This window comes from Helicoverpa zea, chromosome 10 (assembly GCF_022581195.2).
Source record: "Helicoverpa zea isolate HzStark_Cry1AcR chromosome 10, ilHelZeax1.1, whole genome shotgun sequence".
NCBI classification, from domain to species: Eukaryota; Metazoa; Arthropoda; class Insecta; order Lepidoptera; family Noctuidae; genus Helicoverpa; species Helicoverpa zea.
Window position 1 is genome coordinate 12,435,403 of NC_061461.1, and position 27,996 is coordinate 12,463,398.

The window sequence follows — 27,996 nt, forward strand, 5'->3', positions numbered from 1 at the left end:
TTTATCAGTAGGTATAGTTATATCGTGATCCGTAACAATTGAAAACTGGCTTAGTGCTCCATGACAAAAGTAATTGTTACCTGACGGAATAACTGAATTTGGTAGCACCTGGTGGTACAGGCGGGTCGGCTTCAGGCTCCATCAGGTAGTCCCAAAGAGACTTGGACTTTGGCAAGACCACGGTCTTCAAATTTATCGCGTGTCGGTTTTGAATTCTATAAAAACAAAATAAATCTTGTTAATGTAGAATTTATTGATGAGAAAGATGTCTTGGATTGGAAGGTATTTGAACTTACTTTTCACAAATGTACTGCAGATACTTTAGAAGCGTCGGTAATGCATCAGCATGAAGCAACAGCGCTAGGTGACCCACATCAGCTACTAGTGCTTGCTCTACACTGTGGAAATGTGACCGGAATTCTGGGCAATCTGCTCGAACCTACGGAAAAAGAAACATTAAACAAGGTGGCAGCGAATACTGGTTGCAAAAGTTGAATGAATCTTTACACAAGAAGTTTAAACGTCAGGATGATATTATGTGAGTGTGACCATGGAGTGATAACCATTGAGTACCTATATAAAACAGTATTTACAAAAATTTTACAAATAAATTGCCAAGTTATTAACGCTTTTAATTTTTCTGACAAAATACACACTTTACCTTTCGATACAACAAATTAAACAGCTCCCCAGAACTGGTGATCAGCTCTAGATACTGTCCAGTGCTGCTGTGATGCTGTTTGTCCGTCAGCAGCACTTGGCTGACGGACAGCTGGACAGCAGGTCCGTAATCCATGAGAGCCACGTCCAGGCAAACCTTCGTAACGCTCAACATCACGTACGGCTTCTCCATTTGATCGGAGGAACGGGAGAGGTTTATTACGATTTCACCTACGAGAAAACAGGTTATAAATTAGATGATGAAAGAAATAAGTGAAAAATGAAGTGATTTTAATAACTGTGCATCTCAACCTATTCATGATCATTTAAGTGAATATTGTTACTAAAAATATCATTATCATCAGGCAGATGATGTTACAAAGAATCCAGATCCTGAGCAGATTTGTCTGTGTACTTTTCCACTAGGTTAATGATTATTGAAACACTAATTTTAACATTATGGCATCAAAGGCTACTAACCGACAATAAACCTCAGCAGTGTATTAATATTATTGCTAGGTGAAACGTTATCATCGAAACCGGGCAGATCCACGGTACGAGCGAACACCTCAGCGTCTTCATCACTTTGCTCAGATGTGGCAGAAGCTTGCTGTGCTGCCTGCAGACCCAGCCGAGCAATAGATACATCGCAGGTTGTTTCTGCTGCCCTGATCACAAAATTATAGTTGTTATTACCATCATCTACTTTGGATTAGTCTACTGTGGCTTTGGATTAGTATACATATAGAAACATTGGTCTGCTTTGATATGCCACTATAACGCCTGATCTTCAAATTCAGGTTTAACTTGTTTTTACTAGTCTGATTCTCAAGCTTGCTAGCTTGAATTAATAATTACAACAGTATCAGTAAATTTAGGCACTTTATACTTCTTATGTAACGTATGATAAAAATCTTACTCACTTGTTCCTACTCAAATAAGCTGCCACAATCTTTTGTCTGAGATTCATGAGGTCCTTATACTCTGGGTCAGCGGTAACCCTGTCTGCACTCAACATCTCTGCCAGTTCAGGTTCCTCTACTTCTTCACTATAATCTCCAGAGTCCATGAAGGACACTGGGACGGTGTTCGGAACTGGTATTGGCAGGTTGTCGCAAAAGTCCAGAAGTAGACCGATGATGCGGTCTGATAGGTTCAGCTTGATACTTGAGAGCGAGATGTTGAGTTTGTACCTGGTGATGGAAATGATGAGTAAAGTGATAAGTGTTACATTGTTGAATCCATCATCAAAGGTGATGAAGAAGTTGGAAGTACAAGTTGCCTAGTGATATGTCAAGCTATTGGAGACATTGATACATAATACAAAAATTAAGGGCATTACTGATCGCAGGAGAGGGATCTTACTTGGGTAATAATTTGTAGTCTTTCTTGATGCTGTTGGAGAACACCACTTGCATCTTGATCTTGGGCACCAGGTGCAGCTCTGAGTCCGCATGACGACGGCTCTCGCGCCAAGAGTCTGTCCACTCGCTGAACAAGATCTGACAAGAACACAACAAGTTATAAATAGCTGCTTCATTATATTCATGGACATGAAGTTTGGTATTAGTTCAATAATAGCGTGGTTACCTGACAAGAACATTCAGCATGAAGTCTATCATACAACCGTTCTTCTAACTCCATGCATGTGGCGTCTTCAAGCGTCAGGTTAGACGGCTGTAGATCTGACTTCACTATAATACGGCTTATATCGAAGATCATCACTCGCCCAGACCTGTTAAAGACCAAATATTTTAGAAAATGCTTAGCAAATGCAACAATCCAACGCCTACTAATTTGAAACAATAACTTTTGCCATAATTATGGTTTGAAGAAGCTTCCTCAGGTCTACTCATTGCCTTACGATACGTATCCTTACTAAGGATTCCTTAGATTCATGTAGGGCATGCAATTTCGGTAAAATAAAATTACCGGTAAAAATTCGGTAATTAAAATATTTTTACCGGTAAAACGGTAAATTTTGTATTATTTAAAAATGTGATATTATATCAATAAGATTGGGTCTAAAAGCAAAAAATAATTAAAAATACAAGGTATAAGATGGTAAACATTTTTTGTGACGTGGGCCGTAACAAAAAAACATGTCAGTACTATCCGTACGCGTGTCATCGACAAAATGCAAGAGAAACGGTTGCGATGGTTCGGCCATGTAAAAAGGAGACCACCTGAATACATAGCCAATGTTGTGTACTCAATCTCAATATACCCGGTCAAAGGCGCAGAGGCAGGCCGTCGTAGTAGTCGAGTGTCGTAATGAATGACATGAAAATCTACGAACTCGAAGAGGAAGATGTCCTGGATAGATTGAAGTGGAAGAAGAAGATACGGAAAGCGGACCCCGCCACAAGACGGGATAAACGCTAAGAATTACCGTGAAAAAAAAATCATTTTTTTCATTGAAGTGAAAGCCCTTTTTTATGGTAAATCGTAGGCATTTTATGGACCAGGGTCGCGGTAACTCTTTCGAACAACTCGGGCCGCCGACACGGGTCTGTTGTCTATGCAGACGGAGGAACGATGAGCCACCCGAACTCACCGTCCACAGACCGACGCCTACGGTGGCCGGGAGTCGTCTATCGACACTTGGCGCCCGTGGTGTCTTCCTGGTCCACTACAGCGGCTGGGATGAGGGGTGCGAACTCGCAGGCGCTCCACCTTCTCCTTCTCGAGCATGACTGCTTCGCAGAAGGAGACGACGGCTTCCCATTCCCTTTAGCTCCGGACCATGGCTTGAACCAGGGCCGGACGCGAGAGGTCGCTGCTGCCTATTGGGTCGACGACGACACGGCGGTACCCTTCCCAGGCAGTGCACACCTAGACTGTGTGCTCCACCGTGTCCTCAGAGCTATCCGCATGGTAGTGAAGTAAAAGCCCTTGCTCAATAAGGTCATAGAGTAGGTAAAATAAGCATAAGCTACATTTTTACCTTATAGGAGCTGACAGCTATGAGGAAATTCAGAATAACCAAATGAATAAAATTTGTTTAAATATTATAAATTAAGATGAGAATGAAGATTTGTTTCTAACCTAGAGATAGTTAAGAAGCCACATAAGTTTACTTTCCTAAAAAACAAGCAGCAACTTTAACACTCTTACAATATGTAATGTATGCATTATGTTCAGGCTACATAATGAAGATTTGACGTTAAACCAACAATTGCTATATATTATCGCAAAAACGTAAAAACCGGTAAATTACCGGTTACATATTATTTTTACCGGTAAATTAAAAATCACGAAAATGGGCGGTTTTACCGGTAAAACCGAAACCGGTAAACCGGTATTGCATGCCTTAGATTCATGGCCACTTAAGTTTTCTTTTACAATAGGTACTTACTTATGCACACATCCATGTTCCGGCACAACAACACAAGGACCCTTCACATCCACATTCAGATGGAACACCTTCCTCCTGCTGACAGCATACGCGAGCACAGACTTGCTCACAGCACCAGCTCTCAGCACCGCGTGTGACACTTCTACTGACAACTCCTCGGCAGTCATCGAGTGGGTTTGGAAGAAGTTTATTAGCTCCGTGAATGAATGCTGGTGAAATTGAAGAGATATACTTGTAATGTTGTGAGTAGGTATCATGGAAAATAATATCAGACGTTTTTGGATAAAAGGAACCACAAAAGAATTAGAATAGGTTAGCCTCCGTGTGTGTTATAGTTATATGAAGTTTATGGTATGTTTGTAATTGGTTTCAAATACCTCAACATAAACCAATTCCACAGGTTCCATCAGACAGCAAAGTCCATAATCAGCTTCGTTGCTGCAAGGGTTCTTCTCCAAGTCAACCGCCAACAAGTTGGAGCTGGTGACTCCAGTGCCTCTCTCCGGAGTCAGGAGCGGTACCAGGTCTCCATCCGAGGTTACTCCTTCCACCACTATGCTTTCGGCTCGAGCTGATAGCTGTTAAACAATCGTGTAGATAAGACTTTCACCTAATACGAATCCATTATTGTGTCATGATCGCTTTAGCAAGCTCATAAAATATTTATATACCTACTTATAAATCATTAATAATAAACAGGCAACACTTAATATTTCACACAGCACCAAATTTAAATGTTTTAAAACTGCACTCGACTTTTTATCCGTTAAGAATTATTGCTGGACGGTGGTATCCAAGTTTCCAAGAGCTGACCCAAGGGACAAGAAACCAGAATGACTCGTCTGACTGATTGATAGATTTGGTTTAACAGTATCACGCAGACGACTCACTACAGCCTCTTGCCTCAAACTCACACCTGCAGAGAATATTTCTGAGTATTTGCTGAATAGAAACAAAGAAAAGTCACTGTACTTTATATGCCTTAGCTGATGGTCTGGTCTCCAGCGATGCGAGGAACTGCGTAAGTGTTACAACCAGGACCTCCTTGCTTCTGTTCATTAAGGTCAATGAGCAGTTGGCGAGCGTCAAGTTTATTTTATGCTCTGAAAAATAAAACACCAGATTGTGAAAAGAACATTAGGGATTCCGGATATCTTAAAAATTAAAGTGTAAAAATTTAAGAAAGTTCTAATAGAACTTACCTATGTACTGCTTCGACTTATCTTTCTGCGGCGCCCCCTCCACATATCCAATCAGTTCACAGACCTTCTTCTTCTCAGGACTGGATAGATGGCTCCACAAACTCTTACTCCTCTCAGTCTTCACGCACAGTTCCACGTGGTTCTTAAACTCTTCGGTCTCATTATCTGCCGGAGAGCTGGTTGGTCTCCACCAGTCAAATTCGGTTTCAACTACTTCGATGCGATCTGGTTCTTGTGCTAAGAGCTGGAAAGATACGAAAGAATTCAAACATGATACAGGAATAATTGCGATCTCTCCCCCAACAACCTTCAAGCAAGGTTTTTCATCATGAATATCTATAGCACTTACTTCAAACTTCGCTTGCTCCCTCGCAATAATAACTGACACGATAGGCAGACTATCCTCACATTTCTGAAGGTCCAGCTTCAGTTCAATATCATTAGGACTCCGCAACGTGCTCTTGTATATCTGTTTGTAAACATTGTAGTTTTCTCTATGCTTCTTGATGGCAGCCCAGGTGTAGGGTCTGACCCTCTGTTCTACCACCACGTTGAAGGCGTATATCCACCATTTCTTGGTGCCTTTAGAGAGTGGTACTCCTGGATGGAGATGACGATATTTTCTGGACAAAAGAAACATACATTACACATTGTTCTTCTGAAGTTATTCTATCCTTAATAATAGTAAGTAGCTGTTAGTTTACCTATTCAGCTTAATTCTGGCAAATGAGGCCAGCAGATTGTTTATAGATAAGTATTGCCGTCGAGACAATTGTAGTGCACTATCCTGCAGGACTGCATCCAGAAGCAGGCGTGGTACTCGCGCCTCACCGGAGCGGTTTATCAACACCTTGACTTTACAGGTTACAGGTTTCAGCACTGAAAATAAATGGAAATGATGGTTAGATAGAATATCACGAATACAATTTCTATTATATTTCAAAATAATCTTTGGTGGCTAAAAATGGGAAAAATCTAAGTTCTAATGAATTCTGGTCTATTCACTCACAAAACTCAAAGTCCTCATGATGCATAGAGAACTTGTCCAGCCCAGTGAGCATGTAATGCTTCCAGTTGTAATACTGCATGGGTGTGATGTGGGCTGTCTCGCTGTCGTCCAGGGCAGTCGCCGTGGGGTTCCAGTAGCAGGACAGAGATTCTATGCGCATCATCTGGTAGACCGTTGATGCATTCGCTGGAGTCACTGACGGCTTCCATTTGCTGAAATCATTGCGAACAACTTTAATTTATTCTAGTCTTATCACGCCATTCTTAGAGTAGGAGACAAATTATGGTAACAAGGTCATGACCATCATGAATAATCAAATATTTTTTTTTAGAAAACATGCCAATAATATGTATATCTACAGTTTCAACCGCCACTTACCTATTAGTAGTCTCAATAGACAAGCTCTGCAGACAAAGTCCACAAGCAAGAGGCCCATCCTTAGAGCTGATGGAGTCTTCATACCTCACGTGGACATTCCTCACATAAATCTGAAGATTATTCACAATCGCTGTGAACAAGTGCTCGAAGAAGTTCTGAGGACCTTTCAACACCTCACTTTCGGCTTCCAAATCTTGAAGGATCTTTCTTTTCGCAGCTCTTGTGAGCCGTCTTTCCCTTTCAGGGTCAAAGTGACTGTTGGAGATGGCCGGACCTACTAGGACCAGCACATCCTCGATGTTGACTACAACAGGCTGGGTGTAGAGTCCTGACCAGGGTATTTGAAGGCCAATACGGCCGATCGTGCCGATTTTTACATCTATTGGTAGGTCAAGTTCGTACTGCAAATAAGGATACATATTAGATTCAGGGACCCCTCATATTTAATTAAAGTCAATGCTGGGTTCAAAAATTGTTTATATAAAACATTATACAAACAATTGTTTATACAAATATATAAACATTGTTTATATAAAACATTATTTAAACAATTTTACCTTACCTTATTATAAAACGTAGTTTTAAAAAAGTACCAGCTTTTGTACCACCTTTAAACCACCGTCCCGAACAAAATCAGTGGACTAAAGCTATTGCTAATGCGGGTACTTCTGAATACCACGTTTTATAATCATCCTCCGAGCCTTTTTTCCCAATCATGTTGGGGTCGGCTTCCAGTCTAACCGGATTCAGCTGAGTACCAGTGCTTTACAAGAAGCGACTGCCTATCTGACCTCCTCAACCCAGTTACCCGGGCAACCCGATACCCCTGGTTTGACTGGTGTCAGACTTACTGGCTTCTGACTACCCGTAACGACTGCCAAGGATGTTCAATGACAGCCGGGACCTACAGTTTAACGTGCCATCCGAAACACAGCCAATGATGTCTAAGATAAACTTAGAAAGTACATACAAACTTAGAAAAATTGCATTGGTACTTGCCTGACCTGGGATCGAACCCGCGCCCTCATACTTGAGAGGTTGGTCCTTTACCCACTAGGCCACCACGAATTCGAACACCCACGAAGTTTATAATAAGGTGGAAAATGTTTATGATGATATAGTTCCAGGTAGAAATATGTATATACTAAAGAGTAAGTATGGTTATTAGTAGGAACACTCCTATTTTTGTGGAAAAGGGGGCTTGGTACCTTTCTGAAATACAGGCCTTATTAAACTACACTCACCAAAGCCTCAGGCTTAAGTTTCAGATCAGTAAGGTTGACATTCCCGGAGAAGATGCCCACGTTGAGGTTCTCGGTGTCCAAGTCCTGGACGTACTTGCCCAGCAGCCGGTTGAGGATGCCGGCGACCGCGCCCTCGAACATGGTGACGGTGGCTGAGGGTCAGCTGATGAAGAAGGTTTGGTTATTTAATTATTAAAAAAGACCGGATTTGTTCTGTGTTCGTCTATCTTCTAACTTCATTATTCAAATAAACCACGTAACTAGTTTACATAGATTTACAGTAAAAAAAATATTACAGTAAAAATCTAGTAAATAATAAAAAAGAACCTTAAATCTTAAAATCATCTATCAATAAACTCGGCATGCAAACGTCGACGACCATATTAAATCGAATCTTCATATTCATATAATGTAACATAAAACTATATATACCTTTATGACCTTCAACTTTTGTAACCCGAACTTGACACTACTACACTTATATACTTACCATCAATGACAAAATAAGATAAAAAGTCCTGAAACTCAAAACACCAAAAAATTTTTGGAGGTTGTATATCTTTAGACAACTTTCAACCTCTGATTTTAGACACATTTCCCATGGCCCACTATGGCCCAAAAATACCAAGTAAGGCATCAAAAATACTTTTGATCCGCGCAAATGGCGGCGTGCCCCTGAGACATGGTTATAAAAACCTCAGGGTTACTAAAAGCCAGTGTAAGTAAGCTAAGTTCGATTTACAATTTGTCCTTTTAACTGATTGATCGTAAATTATAGAAAGAAACATCTGCCCTTTTTCCCTCGCGAGTTGCAACCGAAACACTATATTATTCGGAATCGATGCGCCAGACTAAATTAAGAACGGCCTTACATACAAACGCTTTTAAACTTGACTTGTTTCTTTAAATTTTATCTTATAAAATATTCCGTTTATCGATCAAGAGTAACGTTTATAAATTCATCAAAATAACACTAGAGTCCCTAAAAACGAGATGGGTCTAAATAAATGTATCCATCCAAAATACTTATCCATTTTCCGATACAATCGGGCCAATTGGGATTGTGTCCAAACTTTCACAAGGTCTTTACCGGTAGTTAATTTTATTAGAATCAGTTAGGTATTCGGATAGAATTTTGGCTATACCCAACCCGAATACTGGCTTTATATAATCTGGCAAGACTGTGTTACTAAAGTTAGGTTGCCAAGTTAGACCCCTTTTCTTTAACCCTTTAATTTAATCCATTCCAGACTAGACGTCACTTGAGATTAACATATTATCAACGTAAAACCCACTGAAGGACCAGTGGAATATGCAGTGATGCACTGCTGCACTAAGCCAGATTCAAGAGCACCATGCGGTTAGACATCGCGTTAGTGAGCAGTTACTCGTGCAAATGGAAATATGTACACGTTCTGCAATAATGGGAGATGTTAATCATATAAAAAGGGGATATAAAATAGTGGTAGTTTTACTGTAAATTGCGTTGTGATACCCATATCCAGAAAGCACATAAAATCACGGTTAAGGCAAGATTAAAGGCTCAAACACCGGTAAGTAATAAAGTCAAAATCTTCAGCAGATTTTAAGACCATTTAGATAGACCTACAAAAAGCTGTTCAACTTAAGTTACTTTTCGTCAAAGTACATTTATTAAATGTTTACAAACTTAAATAAAAAACCAAAAACTTAAAATACCTAAAGATGTTTAACTTAATTTAAATAAACAAAAAAATTACCACAGTGTGTGTTCTTGTAGACGTCTCAACACAAAGAACGCTGGCGTAGGATTCTCGCGTCCTAACAATAACAAAATCGATAACTCCTATTGGTCGGAGCTAGTAAACATCAGACACGCTGCCTCTAGTAAACGTATATTAATTCACTATCGATATTTTATCTCGAGATAACTTATCTTTTGATACCTATATCGGAACAACGAATGATGAAATACAACATGTATATACATGTGTGTGTCATATTGTGATCATTGCATCTAATTTTGATATTATCTTTTGGTCAACTGACAAAGGTAACCTAATTAGTTTTTTTTTAACCGACTTCCCAAAAAGGAGGAGGTTCTCAATTCGTCGGGATCTTTTTTTTTTTTTTTATTATTTTTTTTATTTTTTATGTATGTTCACCGATTACTCAGAGACGCCTCGACCGATTTGCAAGATTTTTTTTTGTTTGATAGGGTTTACCTCCCAGGTGGTCCCATAGTCACCAGGTCAGGATCTGATGATGGAAACCCTGAGAAATCGAGGGCAACTTTCGAAAATCGTAGGCATACGTAGGGTAAAAACTTGACACTAAGGCGCATGTCTGATAACACTATGCAATGGTGAAGGCTTGGAGCTGACCTGATGATGAAGACCAGAGAAGGTCGAGGGAACTTGAACAATGAATGTGTAAAACACTACCTCGTGTTTGGGCTTATTTTGTTCGTATTGACGAGACCTTTGCAACAGTGAAGGTTTGAAGCTGACCTGATGATGGAGACCAGCGAAGGTCGAGGGAACTCGACAATTGAATATGTAAACTACCTCGTGCTTGGGCTTATATTGTTCGTATTGATGAGAACTTTCCACTGCGGATATGACATGCGGATAGTGACAACTATGCTTGTCACTGAAAAGCTAAAAATAAAAAACTTTTTACAAAAAAATAAAACCGACTCCCAAAAACACTGAAAAGCAAAAAAAAACTATTCTTAGGTGCATCGGCCTAGAAGTCGGTGGCGTTATAAACTTAGTTACATCCATTAGACACCGACTTCTAGGCCGATGCACCTAAGAATAGTTTTTTTTTGCTTTTCAGTGTTTTTGGGAGTCGGTTTTATTTTTTTTTGTTCTAAATCCTGAAAGCATTGCAACAAAGCAAGTTTGGACCGAACTTGGAACATTCGGAGGCTTGAAAACATGTGAAGGCTGAAAAGAGACCATTTATACTATTTCCCAAAGGATCTTTAGAAAAAACCCTCTCATACTTTTTAGGTAAAAAATATTCGGGCTGCGCAGTATTTTCGAGCTTCATATTATTAGGTACTGAGTTTCAAGTTTTATCGACTTGAAAACCGATGTAACAACCAATGTTTTCTTTTCCGAAAAGAGAAAATGTACACTTCATTGGGACTGAGAAAATAATAAGCTGCTTATATACAGTCTATTACACAGTACACGTTACATTCCAGGCTGCTCATGAAAAAGAATAACAAAGTCTTCTTCAGCTTTTAGTCCCAAAAAACGCAAAGACTGTTCCTAATTATCCAATTTCAGCTTTAAGGGTTCACCTACATATGTACCTTTAGAAAATGCCTAATTTAAATGGTAATAATATGGGTTCCGATGCTTAAAATAAATGCATAAATATAAAATAAAATAAATTTATTTTAGTAGTCTTCAGCCATTGATTTAAGTACTTATAGGAAAAAAATATGTTTCGGTTTCATTTCCAGTGGATTTGTTGTAATTAAATACTTGTAATGGCTCAATATCTACTAAAGAATCCTAAAGAAAGAAGTACTATCTAAAAGTGTTTTCATATCTCCTTGTAAAGCTGTAAGTGAGTAGAACATTAATTTCTTACCGCAGCCATTGATTTGACTTATGAGGTGAATTATTACTTAGTAAGTATGATGAAATGATACACGCAAAGAAATGAAGCACGATATAGTGTTTTCAACCGACTTCCAAAAAGAGAAGAATCTCAATTTGACTGCATCTGTTTTTGATAAAATCCTCGAGGTTCCTTGGAATTCAATTTTAAAACAAGGTTGAAACAGACTAAGTATTTAACATTTAATTGTAAAAATAATTAAAAGTACTTTTTAAAAGGTGACTAAGTATGTGTTATTTCATTATTTCAAATGATATTCTAACTAACATTTACAGTTATGAACTGTAAGAATGGCACGCCTCGCCAACGACCTCGGACCAGCCTCGTTCCTTCAGTACGAACCTGTTTACTTCAAGACCGATGGGATGTAAAAACTTCCTTGAAACTAAGTCCCAAGAAAAACTACGAAGGGCGTTCAGCCTGCATTTCATAAATGAGTCCTTGAGTAAAGACTACCAAAAACATGATAACGTAGGATGTATGCAACACCGTATGATAATCTCCATTTTCGAAATTGGTCTACTGTAGCAAAAACCTTACAAGATCACCTAGAATTTCTACTCTGATGTGACTATTCAAAATCCTCTCAATCAAGCCCATAACTTTCATACTTTTCAGCATATTAAAATAAGAATTCTATCAACGTTCCCACACAAACCGAATCTCTACAATTTATATATTATACTGAACTATAATGGGAGTGTTTTTCCGGTGTGGTCTCTTGTGAACGGGAGCGCTCATGTCCGGGTGTACCCGTGCCACAGTCGACGTAACGAGGGCAAATCTAAATGCAAACCTTCCTCGGTACACAGGGAAACTGATATTTTTACTGCAATCTGTTTTTCTAAGGGAGCTGTGAAAATTAGTTGGGATTTTCTTGTGTTTTTACAATTTGAAGGGAGAGAAAAATGATGGGGATAGCTGACCACCACACCACTAGCCATTGATTTGGTAGCAAGATATGGTTAAATATCAGGAAAGAGAGAAAGATCCTGAATCAGAATTCTAAACACACCATATCTACCTAAATTAAGCTTGGGCAGTGTACAGTTTGCAACGAAACATTTCTTTCGGACCACAAAGTATTGGGTTACCGTAGTCGGTTTTCTAAGAAGAAATCCACAAAGCTACGGATTAGATTAGGCAGACGTACACCTAGGTACTTTATATAACTTATCCATGTATTACATGTGCCTCGAAGGAATACGTTTGATCAATTTCATAGTAGACGTAAGGCAGTCTTATAACCGAGAAAAACTGCAGAATCCTAGACAAAAGTGGATTTTATTAAAGGTAACTGCCGTGGTGGTAAGGTAACTAACGTGTTTAGAGACGAATTTTTCCTCATTAAGTAGCTAAGGCAAATAGATGCTTCTCAATAAAAACAAACAAATATATTTTCTTGTTTTCCTCGAGCAACGCAATTGTGTAACACGATAAACAAAGAAGAAGTGCAATATAAAGAGATTAATCGCTTTATTAAGATGAAGCATCTAATGTTGTTGGAGGAAATTTAATAAAACTAGAGATTTAGAACTCGCGATTAGCTTTTTGAACTTCAGTCAGATCATTAGACATGCATGTCGATTCTATAAAATATCACAACTCACTTCGACATCACTCTCACTTCGCATTCGTTCTAAAGGTAGAATTCCGTGGACGCGACAATAGTCAACCTATGAAAATGTATGGCACCGTTGCCGAGGCCCGTGACAGTCGCGCGCGGCCGACGAATTTCGTAAGCTGCTCGCGGCATTGTCAACAATTTAATTCTGGTTTTACTAAAATTCTATAGATGTTATTAAGCGCTAGACCATGTTGAGAAGCGTACGGCCGCGAGCGGCTCACGAAATTCGTCGTCCGCGCGCGACTGTCGCGGCCCTCGGCAGCGGTGCCATACATTTTCATAGGTTGACTTTTGTCGCGCGCGGCTGCGACAATCGCGACCCACGGAATTCTACCTTAAAGTTTCGTGATTGACATTGTCAAACTACACTAGCGCTACACTATCGAGCGTGTTGACAAGTTGAACTAAATATCTACCGTTACCGTTACCGTTACCGTTTAAATATCTCGTAATGTTGAAACTGATTGTAATTTTTAGGATAGCTCTTTGATTTTAGCCAAACATAAGAAATGGCAATAAAAGTTGATTATCTGTAAAATCTGATTTTTTATGCAATAAATGTGAAAAAGTGCCCATCCCTCCCCTACCTCCCCTAAAGTATGAAATGACATTACGAATCGAAGTGAAATGCGAGTTGTTGATCGAATTTTATAGAATCGCAGGAATGGTATATTATGTTAGAAATAGGCATGGTTACCTTTTTCAAAACTAGCATGAAAGTTGAAGTTAAATGCGTGTTTGATGTGCTTCGGAAGATTGTTATTTTACTGCCAGATAAAGGAGTTACTAAAGACTGGGGCTGCAAATAATTTGTCTCACAAAATACCTAATAGTTAAAGATTTATAGCGTCTGCAGCTTGCACTGATAGTACGTACGCCAAAAAGCTTGCCAAGTTTCGTTCAAAAGAATTGTACATTAACACAGAGAATGGCCAAGTGCGTACCATCACAATTTTGTACTAACGCCACCAACACAGAGAATTCATTTAAATGCTAATGCCAGCCCTCGGCGATGTACTAATGAAAAATAAAAATGTACACAAACACGCCGTGCTGGATAATTGCGAATTTGATGCGAAAATCTATTTAAATTGTAGCCTCGTCTCTCGGTAACGAAACAATTAATGAATAGGCAACGGAAAAGCACACTATTTCATAGGTAATATCCTTAGGAATTTCATATCCGAAATTGTATGCTTTTATCTATATCAGTTAAGTCAAGTTCTCCAAAGAATGTATTGTGCATCCACGGAGGACCGAATAATCAAACCCTCGAATTATGTTTTCAGTAACCTTTCTAACTTAAATGAAACTAGAAACATCACTACACTGCTATTAAACTCCATACTGAAAGACATCATAGAAATAGTTTCAACTCGTATATAACTAGACATTCATGCAATTTCTACACATGTTGAATGACATTCCTTCGAACCAATTTAGCTTGAGATTAAAAGGAATATTCATATTGCATCTATATTAAGGACCATTTGTACCCTTTCCTTCATAATGTGGGATGTTATAAAACCCACGGAGTAATAAGAATATTGGATTTTCCATCGAAAAGGATTCCAAATGTAATCCACAATCGTACCCCAAACTGACTGAAGACTCGATCAATTACTTGCGAAGGAGGGATCACTCGGAATCTTATGAAAATTGAACATTTATTCATATTCACATGGATATTACATTGAAAATAACTGATGAAAATGCCGAGAAAAACTAACAACTCAGGTGCTCCAATTTTGGGTATATCCTTTCTGAAATTGCTTTTTAGTAGCCAGCCTAGGTAGCCTATTGATTAATATAAGATAATTGACCTCTAGCCTTTTATACAATGTTAACTGGATCTCGATATGTGGCAGGTTATTTTCATCAATAAATTGATGTTTTCACACTACATCTGACTCTCGGACTCATTATAACTTTAATGTTTTGCAGATTTGGAGGTGTCAATAAGATCGCGATCAACAAACAACGCTAATATGTCCTCCACCCCATCTCTATCTCTGCCTGTTCGCGAATGTACGAATCAAAGACTGAACAGATTTTCATGCCATTTTCACCAATAAGTTAGATAAAGTTTTCACCTTTACCAAATCTCCCTATTAACCTCGTATAGTAATTATGCCCGTGCAAAACAGGCTCGCTAATATTATAAAAAAGTAAAACAAAAACACAATTTCTTATTTACGTTTCTCCAATCAATGTTTAGCCCTTAAGCGTCAAAGTAATCCGGAATAGAGGTCACATCTTAAAAGCTTTCTCACAAAATATTAATGAGTTTTGATTGTTGGCTACTTAATTTTTATTTTTATAAATATTTACGCCGCTGTTTACCCTGAACGGATCATTAAGATATCAAAAGGAATTACGTTCGGCGGTGACACTGCTTTAAGAGTTTTAAAAATAAATTAAATGTTGAGCATAAAGAAATATTTTACTTTTCTTACCTACGTAGGTATTCAGGTAAATAAGCACGTCTTAGATTTAAAAATAACTTCATATTTTGTTATTTATATACGACAAGAATTTCGAAATTGTTATATTTCGTTGTTTAATTGTATATGACCTCAAGATTGGTTATCAAGATAACTTAGTACGTAAGTACGTTGTGATAATACTGGAATATTTTATTCTCATCATTGGTGGGACCTAAATACGTAATTAGTTAGCTTTACGTACTTACTTAGGCATTTACGTATTGAAGTCGTGGAGAGTAGTGTGATTTTGTCGATACAAATGTTATTAACTAGTCGACCTCACGATTTTTCTAGAAAACCGAATACCTAGATGTATATCTCAAAAACTACTTTATGTATGCAGATGTAGATGAAAATGCTGCGTCCAACGCATTCTTCACTTCTGTGAAGCTTTTACATAAGTAATTAACAAGCTTCTGAAAATTACGAGCTTTATGCTTCAGAGTTATAGACGAATTACGATCGGCACTACACCAGTATTAAATAAACCAGTATTGATTCCCACACATTTGTTATTTAAACCTTACTTAATCAATGGAGCTTCAATCAATTAACTAAGGACCATCAAATCAGTAGTGTTTAGATCAAAGGTCACGGAACAAGCGCAATATCTCTCTAATACAGGTATACACGTAATTTTGTTATCACATAAACCATTGGGCTATAAATAGAACGAAGGCTGTCATAATCTGCGTCTCCAGTTTACAAATCGATCGCCCAGACACACAGGATTTGCAGGAATTACAATTAAACTAGTATTACCATATTCAATGAGAGATTAAGCCTTTAATTGTTAACGAATTACCTACTCTAATCTTAATTGGCGAAAAGAAAATTAAAATGTAAATAAATGTTAAAATTGTTAAGGGGGTAATTGTGAGGAGATTTAAACTTACCTTCAATTACATGTTTCCCCAAAATGCACTTGGATTTACCGTAATTATGGATGCAATGACGTCGAACAGCACACGGCACTGGGGAGGGATAGACTGATTTTGACAGGTGTCAGAGAGAGCGCGCCGCGGGGCGCATGCGCGGGAACCAGTGGAAAATTATGGAGGCGGGCGGGAAACGTGGGAGGCGCTCGATACGGCCAGGATATGACGTGGCGCAGGAAATTAAAGCCTCGATTGAAATACATTTTAGTTTTATTTGTGAAAACCCTAGGTTCTGGTTTATTTCTAGGTAAAAGTACTTTTATTTAATCAGTTTTTTTTAATATCTTTAGGAAAAGATTACAAGTGAGTACTTACTAGTCTTTTAAATCTGGTCAGAATGTACAGATTTGACTTTTTTGCGCTTAATTAATCTCCTTTCAAGCGATTATTGGAAGCCTCGGAAACTTTTAATGATGTGCTTTGTCTTAAGGGTTAAAGTTTTATATCTTTATAAATATTTTCATTTTCATGATCAAAGGATCGACAGAAGTCTGCTATAACGGTTTAAACTATTGAGTGGTGTTCATCTTTTACATTTAGGTACATTCTAGAAGTGATAAGGTCCTTGACTCTTGTTTAGTAAAATACATTGGTAATAATTTAAAAACATTTTATTTCCAAGACATTCAATGTTTATATTGTCACTATATAGCCCCAAACTAGGCAAAGCCTGTTGCTAAAAAAAATACATTTATACAGATTTATTTACGAAGTGTGCGTGATAATAACTAGCAATTACAGGATCCTTTGGGCACTTCTGGCGAGAAGCACTCGTCAGGACGCGCATGCAGTTCGGCGAACCAGTCCACTGGGATGGATCCGCGTGCTGAAACAGATATTATACGAATATTTTGAAAATGCATCATCATTTTAGTGTGTTGGTAGAAAGCTAATGAAGCTTGGAATTCTTGTAATAATATTTGTAGATTAAAATAATTGAAACAGGTATACCTACACGGCAGACGACTGAAAACCGTAAGCATACCGAAAGGGAGTATTCAAATCATATTTAAACCGGCCAGGTTCCTTGAATTGGATAAGACAAACAATAATTCTTCTCAACATTTTCGACAAAATTCTTACCTTCACCAAATTCTTGTAAGAACAATGCACCATATCATAGGCAGGGCAATTGAGGTATATTCCTTGTGGTTTGACAGGAACGCTGCCGAGGCAATCATCCTTCACATGTTCTACGGCCGTTGCAAACTGAGGGTACTTCAGTGCAAAATCATCAAAGAATGCTGTTGTCCTGTCCTTGTTGATAACTTCACCGTCTAGCAGGTTGTATTCACGGAATATGCAGGTCAGTCTTTCGCACTGAAAATAACAATAAAGATTTTTTTGGTTGTTTTTTGGACATCTTTGACAGTTTTAAGAAACAGGCAACAGGAGGTCGTAGAGCTCTGCCTCACTAGGACGCCATGGCGACGTCGCCAGCGGCATAGGTCTGGCTACTTCTGGCATCCAAATATCGCCAAGTCGAGTGGCCATGGCGTCTCGACAGTCAATTGTTTACGTCGTCGCTGAAGAAATTGCACGCTGTCTGGCGACCACACTGGCGACTGAGTGAGGGAGGTGCACTTTACCGCGTACAATATAGTGGCAACCGTGGCATCGTCGCCAAGCTGCCAGAGTAGCCAGAAGCCACGTAGGGAACTGTAGCTCGTGGCCACGCCTCCAATTTGGCGACGTTGCCAAGTGAGTTAGGTTCCATACATTTCAATACTAACTGCTTGGATACGTAGCCGGCGACGTCGCCATTGGCGTCCTAATGAGGCAGGGCTCTTAAAATGAACTATCCGGTGATCCATCTGTCCATATGGCACAGGAACTGGCTTTTAGGTAGATAAGCAAAATTGCGATAACCCATATTGATAATAAACATTTCTATTTAACTCACCTCTGGTAATCTTGCACATTTCCATTGAATCTCGCGGCTTACACCCGGTGGGAGCAGTAGACAGCTATTTAGCTGAAAAATATAAAACATTCAGTCATGAAGTCACTCGAAGTAACTAATTATCTATTAAAACTTATATGAAGTGAAAAAGATCATCAAATTGAAAAAAGAACATTTTTACTTACATCGTGGGGAATTTGCCCACAAATGCCGTTGAACGAGGCGTAACATGACTAGAAAAAGAAAAAAAATATGAGCACAAGATTAGCAAAGAGTAATAATGCCAAAACGTCTAATAATTCTAATAATTTATTTAGTTAAGTATTCATATTGATTTCAAAATTTTGCTCCTAGTGCGTTAAAACATGGTGTACAACTGTATCTATGCACTACCTCTAGAATGCTTTGTGGAAAAAAGTCTCGAAAGGATTTGCATTTGACTGAGAAGGCTGATTGATTTATAGAAGTAGATTCCAAATGAGTATCAATGGATATATATTGAATAACAAACATACATCCAAACATTCTCACAAACTTTCACATTTATAATATAAGTAGGATATAAGTAGGATTAAATTTCAGATTTGGCAATATTGAGATATGTTAGATTCCAAACAAACAGTTCTAATACATACACAATAAAAGCAAGATAACTTACCGCAATAGACAACACGAGGAAGACGCACAGTTTATACATTTTGTATCTACAAAAGAATTGATCTCATCAGCTTTACTTGATGACTGAAGAAGAAACAGAAACATTTGCTTATATATTCGTTGTAGCTCATTTAATCAACGCAGGTCAAGATTGCAGGTCACTAAAAATAACAACTATCGGAAATGCCAGTTTGATATAGGTGATGATACAAATAGCAACAAACATGTTTTCCAAAATATGGAAAATCCTAAAATAAACTTATCCAGCGGCGTAGCGTGGGGGGATGCAGGGGGTAAATACCCAGAGCATACACGTTTAAGGCGGCGGCAAAATTCACCATAAATACCTAAAAAATTCAGAAAAAATTGCCCTAGCATTGGTCGTGTCCTGTCAATTATGACGTCATTTTCACCCTTAGGGTTATGGCACATTATAGCAGCACCGCAACAGCACGGCTGCAGCACGGCGTCGCCTCGAATTTAGACTACGGCTAGCTGCCAGCGCGCTAACTACGCGTTGTCCGCAAGGGGCAAGCTCGCCGTCCGCGCGCCAGCCGCGCGCCGGCCGCGAGGTGTAAGCTTGCTGTCACCGCAGACTCAATATTATTTTAAGACAGTTATGATTGAACACGACGCAATGACGTTGTTTCGCTGCCGACTCGGAATCGGCGCGTAATGAGCATGCCGTGTCGGCGCGCTGTACGCATAAGATCCGCTCGCTTGCAGCACGCGGGCGGCGAGTCAAGTTGGTGGTGGCAGCAATATTGTCTCTTGCCCAAGAGCCCTGCCTCATTAGGACGCCAATGGCGACGTCGCCGGCTACGTATCCAAGCAGTTAGTTTTGAAATGTATGGAACTTACCTCACTTGGCGACGGTTTGGCAACATCGCCAAATTGGAGGCGTGGCCACGAGCTACAGTTTCCTACGTGGCTTCTGGCTACTGTGGCAGCTTGGCGACGCTACCACGGTTGCCACTACAATGTACACGATAAAGCGCACCTCCCTCACTCAGTCGCCAGTGTGGTCGCCAGTCAGCGTGCGATTTCTTCCAGCGACGACGTAAACAATTGACTGTCGAGACGCCATGGCCACTCAACTTGGCGACTTTTGGATGCCAAAAGTAGCCAGACCTGAGCCGCTGGCGTCGTCGCCATGGCGTCCTAGTGAGGCAGAGCTCCAAGGCAGCGGAAAGCCACGCCACGCCACGCTACCGAACTTAACAAAGCTATCTCGAGACTAAAAATAATGTACCAATACCTACTAAAGTAACAAGGCTGATGAATTTCTTTGTTTGCTTGAATTACTGGTCTGAAAAATTATATCAGAAGGTAATAGGGTAGCCGAATAATCAAAGAAGTAGGTAGGTACAAGGGCTATTCTTAACGGGAGTGCGCAGAGTAGATAAATCAATCCATTCGTATCTGCGCCGTGGCCGAAATCGGCCGTGGACGCCATTATGAGCCCTGCCTCATTAGGACGCCAATGGCGACGTCGCTGGCTACGTATCCAAGCAGTTAGTATTGAAATGTATGGAACCTAACTCACTTGGCGACGGTTTGGCAACGTCGCCAAATTGGAGGCGTGGCCACGAGCTACAGTTTCCTACGTGGCTTCTGGCTACCGTGGCAGCTTGGCGACGTGGCCTCAGTTGCCACTATAATGTACACGGTAAAGCGCACCTCCCTCACACAGTCGCCAATGTGGTCGCCAGTCAGCGTGCAATTTCTTCAGCGACGACGTAAACAATTGACTGTCGAGACGCCATGGCCACTCGACTTGGCGACATTTGGATGCCAGAAGTAGCCAGACCTGTGCCGCTGGCGACGTCGCCATGGCGTCTTAGTGAGGCAGGGCTCTATACAAGGTGTTGATTTGCATTTGTGCCATACTTCAGGAGGAGGTCATAAAATACGTAAATAATCGATTGGAATTACAGTAGACGGGAAATAGCTAATATGCAATGCTTTTTTTGTCATTGTAATGTCGTAGCTTATTTCAGAAGTAATCCAATTTTATGAATGAAAATTATGAATGATCGTTGCGTATGCTTTGTGTTTGCGTTTGTGTGAGGGCGCAGCACGGTTTTAAGGTCAGTAACACACGCGCCAAGTTTAAATACGGCTAGATGACATTGACGACCAATTTTTTTGCTGATTTGGGTCGAGAATCATTAGCATAATTACGTCCTTGACTATGGCACGGATGCAAATCAACAGCTTATATGTCATCTCACTTGTCGAACAGAAAAAAATATCTCCCTACTTCCTAATTTTTGATAAATACTAATTGCACTACATAACCTACATATAACTTTGTAAGGGCAACTAGTTTAAGTAACCTTAGCAGACCTGGATTAGCCCACATACAATTGCTTAGGGCTTATGGCATCAGCTCTAGGGCACCACTCGATCGAAAACAAACAGATTTCAAATGTCGGTTTACAATATACCTACTTCTTAAAACTTAGGTACTTAGGTCTTAAAACCACATTTTTTTTTTCAAACATTAAATTATAGAAATGTTTCTATGGGTCTTTCTGTGTTTTAGTCTTGAGTTCCAAAGCATAAAAAAGTTGCTATGCTCCCATGTTTTTGCATTGGCCAACCATCAAAAAGTTATATACATATATAGTTTTGGCACGCCTGTTTTTGCATTTGCCTACTAACAAAACGTTGCGTACACGCATTCGGTTGCTGTAGATAGATACAGGTTGGGCTACATTCATAAAGTTAATAACCACTAGAGAGCGCACTCGCCAATTTCTTCTAAGAACACGACTCACCACTGCAGGCCGGGGGACGCGGCATAATCCGCGGCTACTATTGGTCAGTTCAAGGTCGAGTTGCATGAGTACGCTCAGCAAGGGATTGCTCTCTTTCAATTAAAAAATATCGATAAAATGTATTTCATCGTAGTAATAAATACTCAATAAAAATTGTATAAGAATAATTAATAAAAATCATTCTATTACAAAAAAGAACTCCGTACAAGAAAATTATTGATTCTTAAAATGTATTAATTTAGTATAAGTTTTTCGAATTAATGTTTTAGGGTCTTGATTGTTTTTGGTAAAAAACGATAATCGAACGTCTACATATTTCTTGATATATTTTAAATAGGTACAAGATGTAATTATTCCAAAATTATGAAGTTTATAAAAACTTACTAAGATAGGCTAAAACATTGTTGGAATCGCTGAACTAAATAAACGTCGGCATTGTTTTAAATATTCAAAACAATTGGGAGTGAAGTGCCTCGAGTAAACAACACTGTATTTTGTTGGGGACCAATTTTCCATATTTCTGGAATCTTAAAAAGTCTAAAATGTTCTTTTTTTTTTTTAAATTACATTAAAAGTAATTTGTGGAGGCACCAGGAACAGCTGCCTCTAACGTCGCTATGGTCAGTTAATTAACTCATTTGCCAAAATAAAACATACTTTTTTATTAATATAAATTTACTATTATCGATATCCACTTCATCCTTAAAGGTAACAGCCCAAATTTCATCGATAGGAATACAAAGGGCAAGAAAGAGATGGACGTATTAGAATTTCTTAATGAAAGAAAGGGACTTTTCCAAAAGACATCAACGAGCGTGAGCGCGGTTCACCAACCACCAATTTAAATAGACCCCTGTGGTATTTCGCAATATAATTAAATCAAAGCCAAATTTTGGTATTGATACTTGTCGATGCCATCCTTTTTGTGACTAGATATCCTGGATGTTTCCCGCACCATTTCATCGCACATGTAGGCATTTTTTTTAGTTTTTACTAAATAAAATCCTCAATAATTTAGCGTGTTCGCAGGTCATAGACTTGGTCGCTACTAAAGGATCGTACAGATCTTATATAGTACGCGCAAAATCACTAACGTTTGGCGAGCGTCGGGGCACTGTATGCGCAGTCAAGTGGTTTTATAGTCTTTGGCTACATTTTACTATGATTTATTTTCGAGTCTTTCATATAAACAAAAGGGTTGGGGCCTAACGGAAAATATTACTTAGGGCATCTAGTTACCTTGGTCCGGAAATAAATTAAGTACATAATATTAGGTACTACCTACTAGCTTCCGGTCGCGGCTTCGCCCGCGTGTTGTGTTGATAAAAAGTAGCCTATGTGTTAATCCAGGGTATCAGGGTATCCCAAATTTCAACCTAGTAGGATATTATAGTTCGGCCATTCAGAGAATGCGTTCCTGACACGTCGCGATTGAACTGACGACGTAACTACATTCATTGATTATTGATATAATAATGTTGTTTTAATGCTCCTCAATTGTTAAAACGGTAAACAACCAGCAAAAATATTTTTATCGTAACTGCAACGCCATTGCAAAGTTACGTCGTCAGTTCAATCGCGACGTGTCAGGAACGCATTCTCTGAATGGCCGAACTATAGTAGGATAGTAGGATGTGTAAAGTACCCGCCACTGTACTTGCGAGTTGTACCTAGTCGCAATGTTTAGTTTATATAAGTAAATGAAAGATTTAAGTAGCGGTAAAAACAGAGGTCTATCCTCTGTTTTTTACTTCGTGAATCCTTTGTCGAAGCTATTTAGAAACACTTTTTCTGGCATGGATTTAATACTATTACGATATGTATTCTAGCTCAAAGTGCTAGTGGCCTACTAGTCGAAAACTGCTGAACAACATAGATAGAGTATGTAAAAGGCTTAACAACTTAAGCGCCAGATTATAAAAGAAAAAAAAAGTATAAAATAAAAAAGCTTTTATTTCTAGAACTTAAAATAAATTAAAGAAAATATAAGTAGTATTAAGAAAAATATTTATTTAAATACAATATTAAATCATACAGTCTAGGTGTGTCAATAACTAGCAAGCATTGCAGGCGCCGGCGGGCACGTTATCCGCGAAGCACTCGTCAGGACAGATGGGGCACGATGCAGCGAACGCGCGCGCGCGCTTGCACTCCGCCGACGTAGTCCACTGGGAAGGATCCGCGTGCTGGAACATAAGAAATTTGTTGCTTTATATGGCGATAATGTGTGGTGAATATGCCCATGGATACTATGGTTATTGAGATTCTTTACTAAGGGGTATTTCGTAAAAAAGTCGTGGTGGCCTAGTGGGTAAAGGCCCAACCTCTCAAGTATGAGGGCACGGGTTCGATCCCAGATCAGGCAAGTACTAATGCAACTTTTCTAAGTTTGTATGTACTTTCTAAGTATATCTTAGACACCATTGGCTGTGTTTCGGATGGCACGTTAAACTGTAGGTCCCGGCTGTCATTGAACATCCTTGGCAGTCGTTACGGGTAGTCAGAAGCCAGTAAGTCTGACACCAGTCTAACCAAGGGGTATCGGGTTGCCCGGGTAACTGGGTTGAGGAGGTCAGATAGGCAGTCGCTTCTTGTAAAGCACTGGTATTCAGCTGAATCCGGTTAGACTGGAAGCTGACCCCAACATGATTGGGAAAAAGGCTCGGAGAAGGAGGACTAAGGGGTATTTCGTTGCCCGGGTAACTGTGTTGAGGAGGTCAGACAGGCAGTCGCTCCTTATACTCAGCTGCATCCGATAAAGCACTGGTACTCAGCTGCATCCGATAAGACTAGAAGACAACCCCAACATATGTAGTTGGGAAAAGGCTCGGGAGATGATGGATATTTATTTATTTATTTATTTATTTATTTACTTATTGGAAAACCAACGGCTATACAAGACAATGTTGTAAACATATATAGAAACAGAAAGCCAATTATAGGTTTTCACGGATAATAATGGAATAACACGCTTAAAGCTAGGTAATCAGCTGGTCTATGAGGTATTAAAATTATAGTTACATAATACAAGGTTAAATTTTGAAAAAATCGTGATTTAGTTGCCTACGAACCACAGCACTCCTGGTATTGAATGGGTCAAAAGAGTACTCTTTACACAATTTGTTAAAATCCTTGCTCGCTCGCAACATATATGTATTCTGCCTATAGTTCGAAGATGACAATGGGACTGATATAGGTGGGTTAAACCGAACAGATTTTTGAGGAACTGCGAAATTAAGTTTTTGCAATAAATTAGGGCAGTCAATTTCATTTGACAGCAGTTTGAGTAGAAATGAACAGTCGGCTAAACGGCGTCGGTTTACAAGTGACTGAAGGTGGAATTTTTTGCATTGATTTATATAATTCTCTGACCTGTATGGTATATTGAGCCGATAACATAAAAATCTTATAAAACGTTTCTGAATGCTCTCTAAGCGATCAATATATTTGTCATAGCGTGGGTTCCAAATTTGTGATGCATACTCAAGGTGACTTCTTACAAATGCACAATAAAGAATTTTAAGTGTTTTACCTTTTTTAAAGCACTTGGATATTGAGATTCTTCTACATAGTTCTTTTACAGAACTTTATTTTGTAACAAATACCTCGTAGTGGTCGGGTGGGAGATATGTCTATATATACTGACCACGCTGGGCATGTGTGTTTGTGAGCGCAATATGGTTTAGTTAGATTGCTTCATCTTTGAAAAGCTTACCTTAATCAGATTCGCGTAAATGCAATGCAGGACATCATACACAGGACAGTTGAGGTTGATTCCTCGTGGCTCCAGGGGGGTACTGCCAAGACATTCAGTCTTCACATGTTCTATAGCCGCCGTGAACACCGGGTTCTCCTTCGCATAGTTTCCGAAGAAAGCTGTGGCTCTCTCCCTGTTGATAACTTCACCGTCCAGTAGATTGTATTCACGGAATGTGCAGGTCAGTCTTTCGCACTGGAAATGAAAAATTAATGGGTAGAAGGCTGTCCTGACTGATAAGGACAGTTGCAAAGTTAAGCCATGAAGTATTTTTAACAGTAAACACTGTTGTTCTCTAACTTACCTCACCCTGTGTGGTTGCACATTTCTGCCAAATGTTGTGACTTACGCCAGGTGGCAGAACTAAACACCTGTTCATCTGTAAAATAAAAACAAGTTTAGACATAAATAAGACATACTTACTTAAATACTAGCTTTTGCCCGCGGCTTCGCTCCCTTCAACTGACTTCTCTACTTTACCCTATTTTTTTTTTCATAAGAACCTTCTCCTGACAATAACAAACACAACAAAAAAGAATTAGCCAAATTGGTCCAGGCGTTGTTGAGTTATGCGCTTACCAACACATTTTGCGATTCATTTTTATATTATAGATTATTTTCTTTAGAAAAGTCAAGTTAAATCCCATTTATATATCGGGTGTGTCGTTCATAATCACATTAAATTCTATCACATGTACTTCATGATATTCTATAGCGAATTGTAAAAAAAATAACATAATCCATTAAGTGATTTAGCCACAGGACTCATTTTTCGTTTTCATAATTTACAACATCATGTGTAAAGCAGAGATAAAGTTAGGAGTATCGAATGTTTTGATCAGTTGACAGCTGTCAGTTTTCAAGGGAGAATTTCAGCTGTTTGTAATGACTGACTTCTATATGGTGTTCTAATTTACGCACATTTTTATTCTATTTACTTTGTTTGAAAAATGCATTTTTTTATTTTCACGTATTTTTCTTTTTTCTTGGTGTTAATCGACATATATTAACCAGTATATTAACGCATTTAATTTAATGTGATTATGAACGACACACCCGATATAGATAACTTACATTTGCGGGAATTTGGCCACAAGCAATGCTGCGGTCTGGCGCTCCATAACATGACTGGAATAAATAAAAACGAAATTTCATTAAAATGGAAGTCATAAGAGTTATTAGAAGCAATAAAATATTGATTGAAGTAAGACCTTAATACTACGTCAATAAGTTTTCTCAAATCTGCTATATGGAGTCTAGGAATTATTGCAGTGACTGCTGCAATGATGCCTAACTTCACCAATCTTTACGTTGCTTCATATAAATAAATGCTTCGATGTAATGCATCATCCTTACCTAGGTACGGGAAGTAGTTTCCTGAGGACGCAGAGGAGTAGTTCACTGTGAATCCGCGGTTAGAAGCTAGTACATATGTTCATAAAACTATAATAACTTACCGCAACAGACAACACGAAAAAGACGCACAGTTTAAACATTTTGTACAAAAGGATTGATCTCGTCAGCTTTACTTAAACAACTGAAGTATAAACGATAAACGGTTACTTATATTAGTTATTATATATTGTTTATCATTTAATCAGTGCAGGTCAAACTACAGGTCAGTTGTAAAATAACAATATTGCAAGTCTTTATGTCCATGAAAACAATCAGTTCGTCAAAAAAAAATGTAATATCTAATTATAAAAATAAATAAGTACGTATAAGGGAGGTCACATACATATAAGTTTTGAAAAAAATAAGTTTTTTTTTCAGTTATTTTCATAAAATTCTTGAAATTAATTATAATTTTCTTGAAAAGGGAGGTTGCAATCGTTAATTAAGTCTTAAATGACCAAAAGGACTTTTTAATTTTTAATCGACTTCCCGAAAAGGAGAAGGTTCTCAATTCGTCCGGATCTTTGTTTTTTTGTAATGTATGTTCACCAATTACTTAAAGGCAGACAGATTTGCAAAATTCTTTTTTTGTTTTATGGGGTATACCTTGCAGGTAGTCCCATAATCGTAGGGTCAGGATAGAATAATGGAAATCCTGATCTTTCGAAAGTTGTAGGCATGCTTAGGGTAATAAACTAAACACTCAGATGTATGTGTGAAAACATTAAAAAACAGTTTAGATTTAAAGCTAATTAAAACTGATGATGGAACCGAGAGAGAGTTGACAGAACTCCACAACGGTACTTACCTATCTATTAACTACCTCGGGTTTGGGCTTACTATTGATTTAAGTATATTTATATTCGTATTGATGATAACTTTACACTTATATAGGTAACAGTATAATTGAAATGCATAAAAATAAAACTGACATCTAAAAACATAAATAAGCAAAAAACAATATTTTTAGGTGCATCGGCT

General features: G+C 38.7%; 2 protein-coding genes and 1 pseudogene across 3 annotated transcripts in view; all 3 read right to left on the reverse strand.

Moving 5' to 3' along the window:
• The window catches only part of LOC124633615 (vacuolar protein sorting-associated protein 13A-like), a 29,629-nt gene extending 20,018 nt beyond the window's left edge, over nucleotides 1-9,611 (reverse strand). Inside the window, exons 1-17 of the mRNA XM_047168893.1 lie at nucleotides 9,591-9,611; nucleotides 7,852-8,014; nucleotides 6,608-7,008; nucleotides 6,230-6,441; nucleotides 5,925-6,099; nucleotides 5,570-5,843; nucleotides 5,221-5,464; nucleotides 4,991-5,121; nucleotides 4,396-4,596; nucleotides 4,019-4,227; nucleotides 2,251-2,395; nucleotides 2,026-2,162; nucleotides 1,584-1,853; nucleotides 1,141-1,328; nucleotides 662-891; nucleotides 297-439; nucleotides 81-215 (exon numbers count right to left, since the gene is read on the reverse strand). Of these exons, the coding sequence (XP_047024849.1) occupies nucleotides 81-215; nucleotides 297-439; nucleotides 662-891; nucleotides 1,141-1,328; nucleotides 1,584-1,853; nucleotides 2,026-2,162; nucleotides 2,251-2,395; nucleotides 4,019-4,227; nucleotides 4,396-4,596; nucleotides 4,991-5,121; nucleotides 5,221-5,464; nucleotides 5,570-5,843; nucleotides 5,925-6,099; nucleotides 6,230-6,441; nucleotides 6,608-7,008; nucleotides 7,852-7,992 (3,236 nt within the window). The 5' untranslated portion in view covers nucleotides 7,993-8,014; nucleotides 9,591-9,611. The remainder of the gene's footprint in view (nucleotides 1-80; nucleotides 216-296; nucleotides 440-661; nucleotides 892-1,140; nucleotides 1,329-1,583; nucleotides 1,854-2,025; nucleotides 2,163-2,250; nucleotides 2,396-4,018; nucleotides 4,228-4,395; nucleotides 4,597-4,990; nucleotides 5,122-5,220; nucleotides 5,465-5,569; nucleotides 5,844-5,924; nucleotides 6,100-6,229; nucleotides 6,442-6,607; nucleotides 7,009-7,851; nucleotides 8,015-9,590) is intronic.
• Nucleotides 9,612-17,160: 7,549 nt separating this feature from the next.
• On the reverse strand, nucleotides 17,161-19,166 carry LOC124633894 (annotated as a pseudogene).
• A 4,690-nt stretch (nucleotides 19,167-23,856) lies between these two features.
• LOC124633824 lies at nucleotides 23,857-27,170 on the reverse strand. Of its 2 annotated transcripts, XM_047169186.1 has the most exons (6): nucleotides 27,078-27,146; nucleotides 26,840-26,997; nucleotides 26,695-26,748; nucleotides 25,925-25,999; nucleotides 25,579-25,815; nucleotides 23,857-24,049 (listed from the first exon to the last, which is right to left on the reverse strand). In XM_047169186.1, exons 4-6 carry the CDS (start codon nucleotides 25,997-25,999, stop codon nucleotides 23,918-23,920), a joined length of 444 nt encoding a protein of 147 aa, XP_047025142.1. In that variant the 5' UTR covers nucleotides 26,695-26,748; nucleotides 26,840-26,997; nucleotides 27,078-27,146; the 3' UTR covers nucleotides 23,857-23,917. The 2 variants fall into 2 exon arrangements, with proteins under 2 accessions (XP_047025142.1, XP_047025141.1); XM_047169185.1 differs by lacking the exon at nucleotides 26,840-26,997 and having other exon boundaries at nucleotides 27,078-27,170.
• Between the last annotated feature and the right edge of the window lie 826 nt (nucleotides 27,171-27,996).

Bases quoted from the DNA above. Each gene is read 5' to 3' on its own strand.
- LOC124633824 (XM_047169185.1), bottom strand. From the start codon at position 27,116: ATGTTTAAACTGTGCGTCTTTTTCGTGTTGTCTGTTGCG. The intron at 26,749-27,077 runs GTAAGTTATTAT...TATTTATTCCAG, and splicing joins TTTTCGTGTTGTCTGTTGCG to TCATGTTATGGAGCGCCAGA. The intron at 24,050-25,578 runs GTAAGCTTTTCA...CTTATGTTCCAG, and splicing joins TTTACGCGAATCTGATTAAG to CACGCGGATCCTTCCCAGTG.